The sequence below is a fragment of the Crocodylus porosus genome, unplaced genomic scaffold, assembly GCF_001723895.1.
Source record: "Crocodylus porosus isolate Cpor-Errol unplaced genomic scaffold, CroPor_comp1, whole genome shotgun sequence".
Classification (NCBI taxonomy): domain Eukaryota; kingdom Metazoa; phylum Chordata; order Crocodylia; family Crocodylidae; genus Crocodylus; species Crocodylus porosus.
In genome coordinates, this window is record NW_017728907.1 from 2914733 (window position 1) to 2927996 (window position 13264).

At 40.5% G+C, this 13264-nt stretch overlaps 1 protein-coding gene across 1 annotated transcript in view; it reads right to left on the reverse strand.

Moving 5' to 3' along the window:
- VAV3 (vav guanine nucleotide exchange factor 3) overlaps positions 1-8306 on the reverse strand; it is a 220281-nt gene extending 211975 nt beyond the window's left edge. The window contains exon 1 of the mRNA XM_019530656.1: positions 8192-8306. Coding sequence (XP_019386201.1) covers positions 8192-8251 — 60 coding nt within the window. The 5' untranslated portion in view covers positions 8252-8306. The remainder of the gene's footprint in view (positions 1-8191) is intronic.
- Positions 8307-13264: the final 4958 nt, after the last annotated feature.

Genomic DNA, 13264 nt, shown 5'->3' on the forward strand with positions numbered 1-13264 from the left:
TACTGACTTGAAATCATTCAAACCCAAAAAATCACATCTTAAGTAGTGACCTAGCCACACATTCATTCGATCAATGGTGTGAAACAACTAGGATTAAGTAACAAAGTTATTACACAATATATTTATAATAACTTTGGGGCTAGTTCCCATCACACCTTTAAATGAACATGTGACTAGTGCTCCCAGCCCCAGAAGCACACTCCCCTGTGTTTCAGATGATGGGAGCATGCGCCAGCTGATCAGAAGTTCCAGCTATGGGGGCGCACCACCATGTGACCCTGTGTCTGGAAGCCCAGCAGTGATTGGAGCTGAGGCATGGAGGCACACCGTGTTATGGAGCTCCCAGTCACACAAGTGACAATTGCGGATGCAGAGAGAACCCAGAAGCATAATGGATTGTTCTCCCTAGCAATATGACATGATGTTTGATATCAATGACATGTTGGGATCTGATGTTTGGTCTCAATCACACCTCTTGCCACACACGTGGCATGGCAGGAAGTGCATTTGTTGGGATTGTGAATCAGATCCCATTATACCTTCTTTTAAATACCTGTCAGCAACCTAAGACCAGATGCCAGGCTGGGTCTAACCCAGTATTCTGCACCTCACAGTGACACAGACCAGACAGTAAGGGGAAAAGCATTTGTACAGTGCCTATCCAGAGTGATCTGTCCCCTGCCTCTCTTCTTTTACCACTTTCAGTATTAGCATATGAAGTCCCAATATAGTGGTTGCAACCCTCCTATCATGTTTAACATGGTACTGTGAGAAATATTATTAAAATACAAAACCATTCAAATTAAAATGACAAGTTTTTTGCCCTTCTTTTTTATGTTCAAACTAGCCAAATAAAAAAAAAAAAAAAATCAGGCCTTTAGTTAGGATTTTGTACATTTGTTCTCTTCCTCTCTTCCCCTTGTTCCACCACAGACACTAACTCTGATTTAACAGACAACTCCAAGAAACAAGATCATAAATCATCAACTCTATGATCACTTCTTCTTTGTTAAATACATACCCATTTCAAAGACTACTCCTTAAAATTGTGGCGTCTGATAACAAGAAGTGTTTACAGCTGAAATTTCTAACTCATTATGAAGTAAGATACACTGACAAGGAAGTAGACAAAATAAAGAAACACAAAAACACCTTAAAATACATATTATCAAAGTAATGTTGGTTTTACTCTTAACTGGTTTGGGCCTACAGGGACAAAATGGATTTATTCAAAGCCTCAATAATACTTTGCATCAAAACAGGGAAAAGTTAGGCTGGGTTTGTAGAGTTTTCTCCCATCCCTTTGATCTTTTCCTATACCTCATCCAGCATTGTTAATCTAGACACATTATAACAGTATTTCCTCACCTGAGGAACTAAGTCATCAACATGCAGTATTCCCCTTCTACTTCTACTCATCACTGAATTATTAATCCTGTAAGGTAAGGCTCTAAGAAGGTCTTTCAGTGTATTTTTATTGTCTTCCGTGAGAATAAAAGCACACAGGAGGATCAAGCCCTGGAATAACAAAATTTAGGCAGTAGAAATTTAGTCTTCAGTATGTTACTTAGGCTTTACCTGTTCTTTAAAAGTTTTACAACTTTAACTGCATTGGCTTAGATAACATTGCAAAAAAACCCTTGTTTTTAAAAAGGAAGGGAAAAAACCTAACTGAAATAGTTATACAGAGATAAAACCTGTGCACAGACCACACATTTTATTAAATAATGTACTGCTGATACTGTGTACTGTTATTAACTGCACTACCTAAACAGCCCAAAGGCATGATCAGGAACCTGGAAAATATATGTTGTTTTAACTGTGGTTTAAAGTTAATATAGGCTGCTTACAGATGTGAGGGGTGTGGGGGGGACCCAGCCCAGAAGACACCTTGTGTTAGTTTGACATTGAATCAGCTATTAGATAAAAGTGCCCAAAAGCCCTGCTGAAGCATGCAATCTATACAGATGCTGGGGAGCTGGGTCAAACTAACGCGCTTCCTCGTCCTGTAAAATGGTGTTTTGTTGGGTTTTTTCTATGTCTATCAGTATCCGCAGATGGCCTACATCCAGTAAGCCTTTTAGTCTTTTTTCACAGTTCTGTCAAGCTTCTATGCTACACCCAGATCTCTCTGGAGTAATTCCACATTCTTCACACTACTTAAAAACACATGTACAGAAAAATGGATCTATAAAAAAAATCACATGCAAGAGCTGTGTACAAGATTCTAGTGTTCACTGCATATACTTATATTGTACTGCACACTATTTCTATGCATTGAGGATTTAGCTCCACACTATGAGCTTCACTGCTTTCATAACATCCTTCAGTCTGTGCAACAAAAAATCAGTTAATACTCATACACATCTGCCTGCTCTTCCTGGAATCTTTTGAACGTATACTTGATGGAATTCCAGCATACTTGGAACCTGATAATTCAGCTGGACTGGTTCATGCTGTTTCATAGTCAGGATTTCCTTAGCACCAACTGACTCAGTCATTTACAACATAATCCTTGCTGATGTATTCATTGCTTTCGGGAAGAGGCAGCTGTGCTGGAAGCTGCACTGCAACTTTTTAACAAGCAGGTACTTGTTTACTAAATGGTAGCAATTTAAATTGGATGCCTCTTGGCATCTTTGGTTGACATCACACACATATGTTGTACAGCCACCTCCTCTCTCATACCTGCTTTCCAGGCTGAGTTTACATGTATTTTACTGACTCTATTAAAATACGTCAAGAAAACTGGCGTTACATTTGAAATGCATCAACTTTGGAAAGGAGCGCTCTTATGACAAGCTTCCAGTCCCTTATGCTGCCTACAGACTAACAAATCACCAGTCAGCTAAATGTAAAGACATTGCTTCATTTCCTTAAGGCTTCACCCCATACCCTACTGGAGACAGAATCTTTCTATTGACTTCAATGAGCCTTTAATCAGCCCTTCACATTCACATGTCTGTAGTAAAAAACATCCTTTTTCCAATGAATCCTACAACAGTTTGGAATCTGCTTTGGAAAAGCAGGACAGCTGCAATCACTGTGAAACAAGACACAGAAAAGGCTGCTACTGGACTTTCAGGGGTAGATCCCGGGGTGTCCACTGGTATACTTGCATCTCCCTCTTTGATTTCTGCTTCACCCAAAATTGAAAACCCACTGCCTGGCAGTGGTAGCAGCATTTCTAGCCAGACAGTGCTGAGGGAATCAATGGATAGCCACAGATTTTGCAGTTTCCATGAAATCCGCGAAATTGCAAATTAAGCTGGTTCTTAGTAATGATGCACATTACCCTCTGCGCTTCTTTTGCAAAATTCTAGATCTACACATGGAGACTTAAAATTCTGGCACAACCAAAGACACAAGTATTAATATTAGTTATTGATTCTGGTACACAGGTGGAGAAGAAAAATCCAACTGTTCTGTGTTGGCAAAAAATGAGTCTGAGAGATGGAAGTCACAATGAAAACACAACCTGACACCACTGTGTGCATGTGTGGGAGTGGGGATCATGCTGTATCAACAAGTTAAGACAATGGCACTGAAATCTGCTAGAAGAAAAGGGGCTGTGAGTGGAAATGGAAGAGTAGCATTGAATTCCAGGTTTGACAAATGAATTTTGTAGAGCTAGTTCAAAAATCCTTTCTCCCCCCCCCGTAATTTAAGTCTTTCCCCTCCCTAGGCAAGTTCAGTTAAGACAGACAGAGAGAGATACGACAGATGGAAAATCCGTGCTACTCATTTGAAGTAGAAGATATTTCTTCCCTATTAAATTCTGCTGCTTACAGACATGAGGAAAAGAAAAACAAACAGTGTTCTACTTCCAGCTTGGCGTTCCCCTGCACCAAGAGCAGCACATCCACAGAAGAGGCATCGCATTAATTTGACCTGGCTCACCCAGTGTCTGTATAGATCAGGCACTTCAGCAGGGATGTTTATGCTTTTATGTAACAGTTGATTCAATCAGCTATTACATAAAAGCATGAAAAAGCCCTGCTGAAGTGCGCAATCTATATAGACGTTGGGCAAGCCAGGTCAAATAATGCAATGCCTCTTCTGTGCATGCACTGCACTCAATGCAGAGGCATGCAAAACTGAAAGTAAAGCACTGCTCCTCCCCCCCACAACACTCCCCAAGTCTGAAAGCAGAGTATATAGCAATTTGCACTAAAATGTGTCAATCAGTCTGTTTCTTTATCAGTCTTTTTCTAGTGTGCATATTGGCTCCTCATCACCCATTTTTTCCAAACAAACTTTACTCCCTCTTTGTTCTTGGAGAGTAATAACCCCCCACAGCTAGTGTCCTTTCAGTGCCCCTTCAAAGCAGAACATAAATTAAAAGTTCAAGTCAAACTTCCAAACCTCCTATACCAAAATGAGAAAAGACTATCTGGCTTACCCCCAGTTACAAATGTTTGTTTCATTGTCAAACCTAACAGTTTGTAACAAATGTTGCACCAGAGTGTTAAAAAGCACCAAATGGTTTTTAAAAGGCGACTGTAATTACAACCTGATACAAATATAGGACTGGATACAATCTGTTCCTCACAGAGCTACATCTGCTGTTGAAGTTTATAGCTAGGTGGGGAATAGAATGCATAAGCAGCACAGAGCTACACCTACTATCTGCCACCTGTGAGTTGCACTGCCGCTCCCTAAATCAGGGGCGGGCAATTATTTTGGGCAGAGGGCCGCTTACTGAGTTTTGGCAAGCCATCAAGGGCTGCATGACAGGCAGCCCAGGGCAGACGAATATTAATTTTCTAAATTTTTTAAGGGCCCTGTGGGCCAGATAGAACGGCCTGGAGAGCCGCATCCGGCCCCCAGGCTGCATTTTGCCTACTCTAAATTAAGAAGGGGGAAGCCTTGAAACACACAGAATGACAAAAATCAAAGCTACCAGAATAAACCACTCTTTTAAAAAAAAGTCATATCCCCCCCACAATCCAAAAAAAATGGGAGAAGGGCATAACTGAAAATTCTTGGAGTACTTCAAATTTTGAGAGTATTTTAATTACCAGGTCTTCTTCCTTTTTCCCCTTTTTCTTTAAACTGGACTATTAATTTACATCAGACATGTTTTCTCCTAAATAACCTGTTTGCTTAAATGTGCAGTCATGGAAAGTAGCATAACAAAGGGTGAGGAACAGGATAAGCCCCAGATGCTGCCTTAGCAGGGGACACTGAAATGGAGCTGGGGGCACCTCGCCTTCCTATATCTTTCCTTTCTCCCTCCCCCCTGCATCTTCCCTCTAGCAGCTGGATGTCCAGCTCCAGGGAAAGCAGAGTAGCAGCAATGGTGTATGGGGTAGGAGCAGCAGCTAGAGACTAGTTTCTGTGAAGGGGAGATGTCACCTTTTTTTAAAAAAAAACAAACCAAAAACCATCATTTAAATGGCTGCTCAACACACAGCAGTGGCAAAAAAAAGATATGACAACTCCACCACCTCACAGCAGCAAACCTCCTGCCACTGCTCTGCTCTGTCACTACTGGCGGCACACTGAGTAGTTACATCTCTGGCCATGGAAACCTACAGTTAAAAGCATACTGTATTCTATTACAGTAAGTTTACAAATTCAGTAATCTGGAAATTCAGGCTGAAAAAATGGAACCCTTCTGTGACTCTATGTCGTTTCAATCATCTAAATATGTTAGGTTATGTGGCACTGTGTAAACAAAGAGCACATCTAAATTTGCCCCCTTAAAAGTAGCTGGCCAATTTTGTATCTCAGAAATTCTTCCAATTCCAATAGTTAATCCCTCTACCCAGAAGTCTAGAAAATATCTATATTGCAAAGGATCCTGTTTAATCCAGTATAGTAATATCCCTGCCATCCTCCTCTCTCTTCCTGCTCATAGTTCACTTCAGCATCAACTAATACTATGTACATGTGCAGAGAGAATAATTAATGGCATGGCTCTTAAACATAACTGAATGCCTTTGTTAAAAGGGTAAGAGAAAAATTCAGCAGCTTTAATCTTGCAGTCCTTAGGACATGCTTAACGGCCAGCGAATTCACCAAGAGTCCGTGAAAGTAAAAACAACAGGATTGGGAACGTATTCAAATTATTCTTCTTAGAAAGCAAACTAGATGGATGACTTTCCTTCTCCTTGCAACTAACCACCAGAGACATTTTCAAAACAATAAACATGTTTTGTTAGTTTTAACTTGGAGTTGAAACCCCATACTACTATGCCATCCCTTACATAGTTGTGTGAATGTGGTGTCACTAAGCTGATCAACTGTCAACTTCAACATTTCAGAGCAATGACACTTCTCTATATGTGATTTTTTTCTAGCACTTCACTTTCATAATAGTCTCAAATTCACCATCTGCTTCAGGGCACTGATTATGTCCCCAAGCATTTACTGAGCTTAGTTAAAACACCAGTCAACCTTATCCACCAATAGAGAGAGCAGACAGCAACTTCCAGTCATGTATGCCAAGTTTTCATTCAAGCATGCAGTGGAGACAGATAAACTGCAGAGTGATTTTACAGTTGAAAGGATGCCCAGCATACATAGACATTGCAATGGCTGCACCAACTTAATAATTCAACTTAGCAGCATTCTCTCTGCACAAACAGCTGTTATTGTTCAGAGTTGGTTTCATTAAGAAATCCCACCTGCATCTGTCTTTCAAATTTGTCACTGCAATCTTACCTTTCTTGGAAAATGTTTGGGTAACAGGCAGAACTGACTCAAACCCTAAGAAACAGATCAAGATCAGGGAAACTATGTTTACATGCATACACAAAAGGAATTACTGATTTTTCAGGCACCTTGACACTGATATGGGCAAAATTAGCAGAGACACAAAATCACATTATGTGCTGTGTTTCTAAGCTGTATTCCTAGCATGTGTTGATCATTATGATAAATAATGACAAAGTTCTAAGAGGAAAGAAAACATTGAATACAGCATCATTTCTTAATTATTTCAGTATGGAAAAAAAAAATCACAAAAGAATTAAGGGACAGATAAAATTTCTTGTTTTGTCAATCTTTATACATATAGGATTTGAAAACCGCACAAGAAATCAAACGTAGTTGGGTATTATGATAAACAATATCTACTAAAATATTTAGCCATCAAGATCAGGCAGCCTATTTGTCATTTACACTACGGTCCTTTTACATCATTTTGTCTGAGTAAAGGGGCCTTAACACAAGTAAGATGTGGACTGATTCTGGAGAGTGCAGCATATGCGTAGTTAATGGAAATAGGGTCTCTCCAGATGTTAGACATGAACTTATATTTGAGACTTTTTTTTTTTTTTTGAGTTTGGAATACTTTTAATACTACTGGCATGACAATATAATACTACTAGCATGATAATTCAGATAATTTTAGGCTCTTTTCTAACGATATAGGAGAATGTTGCACTGTGACTCAAAGGGGAAACCAAAAATATGCTGAATAAATGCTAGAAATGACAAAGCTTAGACAAGTATGTAGGAGGCTGTGAACAATGCCCTAGAACAAGTCAGCTGTTGCACACAGAGTAACTAATCATAGGTTTACAGACGACAGTATGCAGGTGTTTATCATTTAAAAGTAAACAATAACCAACCAATATTTGCATCTCAGTTTCACAGCAGTAAAAAACATGGCACTTAGAAAACTTCTCACTAGTTAACAAGATGGGAGTTGAGGGATTTAAATCTTAAAATTATTTAAAACAAAAGAAAGGTATCAAGTATGGTTTGTTTACAAGGTGCAAGTTAGCTCTGAACAATTCAGACTCCATACCCAAAGCTGTATAGCTGCATTGGCATGCTAACATAGCTATACTGCTTCTGGGATCCAAGCCAGAAAGCTGGATCATGGCACTTCGTTGTGAGAAATGCCCACATTTCCAAACTAGACAGGCCTGCAACCTCTAGCATCCCTTTTCCACCCACTCAACCACACTAAGTTTTCCATATCCCCCATTTGCCTCCTCTCCTTTCTATCCATGACCACCCATTCTCTACCCTGTCCCTTTCTTGAATCAAGTTTTTGTTCTTCCACCTCCCAACTCTCACGTCCTATACATTAACCATCTATTCTTGGTGTTCTTCTAGTCCCTATCTTCTTCTACTGAAGCCCCTTCATTTGGTCACAACTGTCTATAAGGGTGCCTTTGCGCCTCAAACATCAGGACATACGTGCTAGTTAGAAAGTAACTTAAAGGAAGATTACCTTTCCAAAGTCTCGCACATCAAATAAATCAAATGCTTCAAAAAGTTCACTTTTCTTCATCCCAAATATCTCACAGCATGCTGAAAGGAAGGTCCTTATATTCTTCAAGCAGAGAAACTAGAGGAGGGAAAAAAGCACTGTAAGTTTGCAGTTAACACTGTGGTATACTTTGGATGTTCATCCTTATTTTAACAGTAGCATATCTATATAATTAAAAACCGTTAGCATTGCCATTAAATTATGATTTTCAACTGGTTTTTAATTCAGTCACAAAAAATCTTTCAGACTAAACCATGATAGCTGAAGTCTAAGCAAAGGAATTTGGTTATGCCTAATTTGCTTCAGTTCATTTTATGTTTCCAAAGACAAAGGGTAATATGTCAAATTTATAAATGGTTTTCCTTTAAAAATAAAGGCAAACATAGATCACTAGCCTATAATAATGGACCAAACACTTCCGATACTAAAACAAAGATTACCACAAGAGAGCTCATTATCTAATTTAGAAAAAAGTCAATTTGCACACTTAGGTATTTTTGCTAAAAACAGTTACAAGCCTAGTTGCAGAGATTTATTGTACATCTATGCAATGTATTAATACATTAAAGATATCACAACTACATAATGTCAATATGGACCATGATAATACCTAGAGGGATTATGCAATTATGATTTTACAGTAGCTTTTGCATAATGGAAAACCAATTCACAATTTATCAAGTAGAAAATAAGTTGCATAGAACCATATCGATCTTTAGGTATGGATCAGTCTTTATTTGCATTGAACACAGCTCTGCCTACTGAATTTTTTTGCTTCTCAATTATATTTGTTGCGGAGGTGCATTGATGCCTGAGAGTAGAAAGCTCACTTCCAAAACTCCATTAGTCTCCATATACATACTGGACTGTCCGTCTACAGCTTCAATACCTACACACAGGGATGCGCACATGCGCATGTCTGCACGCACAGACACCCTCTTCAAGATCATTGGGTGGTAGTGGACTCTTAGAATCACAGAAAAGCAGAACTGAAAGGGACCCTCAAAGGTTTCATAGTTTGTAGGGTCAGAAGGGACCTGAGCAGATTATTACGTCCGACCCCCTGCCTTGGCAGGAAAAAATACTGGGGTCAAATGACCCCAGCAAGGTGTACATCTAGCCTCCTCTTAAAGATCCCCCAGGGTAGGAGCCAGCACCACTTCTCTTGGAAGTTTGTTCCAGATCCTAGCCACCCTGATAGTGAAGTAGCGCCTCCTGATGTTTAGTCTGAATCTAGCTTCTGCCAGCTTGTGACCATTATTTCTAGTCATTCCTGGTAGTGCTCGGGGGAACAGGGACTCCCCCAAAGCCTGCTGGTCCCCTCTGACAATTTTGTAACAGACCACTAGATCCCCCCTCAGCCTTCTCTTATGGAGGCTGAACAGGTTCAGGTCCCGTAGCCTCTCCTCATAGGGTCTGCCCTGCTGCCCCCTGATCATGCGAGTGGCCCTCCTCTGGACCCTCTCCATGTTGTCCACATCCCTCTTGAAGCATGGCATCCAGGACTAGACGCAGTACTCCAGCTGCAGCCTGACCAGTGTTGCATAGAGGGGGAGGATCACCTCCTTGTACCTGCTTGAGATGCATCTGTGGTTGCATGACAAGGTATGGTTGGCCTTCCTGACTGCATTCCCACACTGCCGGCCCATGTTCACCATGGCATCAATGACGACTCCAAGATCCTTTTCTGCCTCTGTACCGATGAGAAGGGAGTTCCCCAGCCTGTAGGTATGCTGCTGGTTCTTCCTCCCCAAGTGCATCACCTTGGACTTGTCAGTGTTGAAACCCATTCTGTTCTCATCCGCCCACCCCTGTAACCTGTCTAGGTCTGATTGCAGCCTATTCCTCCCGTCTAGCATGCCCACATCCCCCCACATCTTAGTGTCATCAGCAAATTTGAACAGGATGCTTTTTACACCCTTGTCTAAGTCACTGATGAAGATGTTGAACAGCGTGGGCCCAAGGACTGAACCCTGGGGGATGCCACTGCCCATATCCCTCCATGTCAAAAATGATCCATCCACCACCACTCTCTGGGTTCAGCCCTCCAGCCAGTTAGCAACCCAATTGACTGTGTAGGTGTCAACACCACAGTCCCCCAGGTTTTTTATGAGAATGGGATGAGAGACAGTGTCGAAGGCCTTCCAAAAGTCCAGAAAGACTAAGCTTACTGCTACCCCTGCATCTAAGGATTTTGTGACCTTGTCATAGAAGACCACCAGGTTGGTCTGACAGGACCTGCCTCTAATGAACCCATGTCAGTTGCCCCTAAGCATAATCTCCCCCGCTGGCCCCTCATGGACATGCGCCAAGATAATTCTCTCAAAAAGCTTATCCAGGATCAAGGTAAGACTAACTGGCCTATAGTTCCCTGGGCCCTCCTTCCTCCATTCTTTGAAGATGGGAACCACGTTGGCCCTCTTCCAGTCCTCTGGCACCACATCAGAGCACTACACGTGCTCGTAAAGCCGAGCCAGGGGTCCCACAATGACCTCAGTTAATTCTCTCAGCACTCTGGGGTGGAGATCATCTGGACCAGCTGTTTTAAATACATCCAGTCCCTCCAGAAGTTCACTGACTAGATCCTCAATGACCCTTGGCCTAGGTGTGCCTCCCCTGGGGCCTGAGGGGGTCCCGGTGGGAGGGCTGATCTGGTCCCTGCTCAGGATAATGGAGACAAAGAAGTTGTTAAATAGATTAGCTTTGTTGTCTAGTGTGACGACCAGATTTCCTAGCATGTCTTGCAGAGCCCCACATCACCCAGTACCTTCTTCATCTAGTCCAACCCCCTGCGTGAGGAAGGATTATCCCTATCCACAGTCCATACCAATCTGACCATAGGGTAAAACTCCTTCCTGATCCTAAATATAACAAACTGTCCGACTCTTAAGCAGAGAAGCAAGACCCCACCCCTCCCATATCTAGGAAGCTCTAGGTTTCAGTCCCAGAAGAAACATAGACAGAACCCAGTCTAAAACCCCAAATTTGGCTGCAGGCAGCAACTAATGCTTCTGAGGGAGGCAAAAAAAACAAAACAAAAGAAGTCATGTCTGGTTTACAGAAACCATGGTATGTTATTTGCCTCAGGAAACTTATGCTTTTCAAAGCAACACACAGTGTAAAGGGAGATGCAATTAAATAAAAGCGGCTTTATCCTGCTATGTGAAGAGGATTAACTTATTCTTCCTCCCCCACATCACATAACTATAGTATTTGATCCTATAGTATATGAAGGAAAGTGGTTTGGGGTTGCATTGAAAAGTAAAGTCTATGACTTCAGACAATTCACACAAAGGTAACCAATAAAGAAATCTAATACTTTATTCTCATAGCTTTTTAAGTTATTGAACGCATCTGGTGGCTGTAAAGTATGCACTATTTTTAAACTACTTTTGAACTACTTTTATGACAAAGTAGTCATACCCACTGACTTATGCCTCATTAAAGATTGGCTGGGTGGAATATTTCATTTTTTGAAATAGTGAAAAGTATATATTTTTAATTAACCTCTTTACACTAGCAGACCCTGTCACTGACTGAAGCTCAGTTAAACAAATGGCTTTAAAATGAACTGATGAAAGAAGAGAGGGAAGATGTTATGAACCTATGATTTGATCCTGATTGCTCAAAGGGTTTGAAAACTTTTAGTGAAATCAGAAGATAAGCTTTAGCTGAGCCCCATCCCATCTACTTCATTTTTATCCCTATTTATTGTCTCAAAATCTTTTCTGCAGATCTAGGGATACTCCCTCATAATGTCATCTGAAGATGAAAGCGTAAGTCAGGTAGCCATCTAAGAACAATCTCAGGTGAAAGGAGAGAGCTAATGCACACAGTATGTTGATACTAGGTGGGTTTCGGGGTAAAACATTGTTTAGGCTATGTGCAACAGGAAGACAGCAGTTGCTAATGTCATACCAAATCTATATATAAAGGTTGAGTCACTTTGTTTATATTCCCATTTTAAGAAGGTATTTCTAAGAACATGGATTTAGGTTGCAGATGCTAAGTTTAAAATAGCTGTATTTGAAACAGTAAGTTTTACGGGATCTCCAAAAACGGAATTAAATATACATTAAGAGCCACGCTTCCATTCTAAAAGACACCTCATCAAAAAGATATTCCTAATTCATCTCCAGCATTTAAAAGTAAAAGACCTTCTGCAGAAAATAGAACAGCTAGTAAAGACAAATTTTAAAGGGAACGCTGTGATATTAGCACCCTGGGTAACACTCTTGTGATGTTTTCTGGATTATAAGGACTGAATTCCACAGAATTAGACAGAAAATGCAAATAAAATGGTATTAAATAATCATACTCATTTGACTGCATTCAATTTTGAAGTATATGTTAAGTACCATTAGTAGTGGAAATTATAAGCAAAATTCTTTATAATGTTCTTAACAGGATTATTCTTTTCTTTTAAGTATACAATATTTAATGTAAGTATACTAGTAAAGGGTAATTATTGGGTACCAAGTCTGACATTATTATAATAATCTAATATCCTATAGCATTGTAACAACACAGCATTTCTATTAACTCTCTTGCAAAAACATGAAACCAAGAATTAAGCATGTCACCATTTGTCAAGCCTGCCTCTACCTGAAAAGGAATCACATCATTAGTTACAGAAAGCAAAGCAATTCCTTTAAAATAATAGGCCTCCTTGACAGTATCATTAAAACACCCGTTTAGTCTAAGGCACACTTAGCAAGTAAGACTTCATATTTAATATTGATACTATTGAATTGTTCTCTTTCTAACCAATTCGAAGATTTTTCTCTGAGCTGTTTAAACTAACCATAGTAGCAACTTCAATGTAATCTGAAAACTACTTTAAAAAAAAAAAATGTACCATATTTCCACAATCCTAAAATAAGATCTCTTTCCCCCCATTTAACAGGGAGAGACAGAGACTGAGGAGGGAGTGAAAGAGGGTAGGAGGGGGAGCAGAGAGGGAAGGAGGCTGGGAAATCAAGCTGGGGGGCAGGCAAGGAGGGCAGAAACAAACAGGGGGCAAGCTGCTTGAGC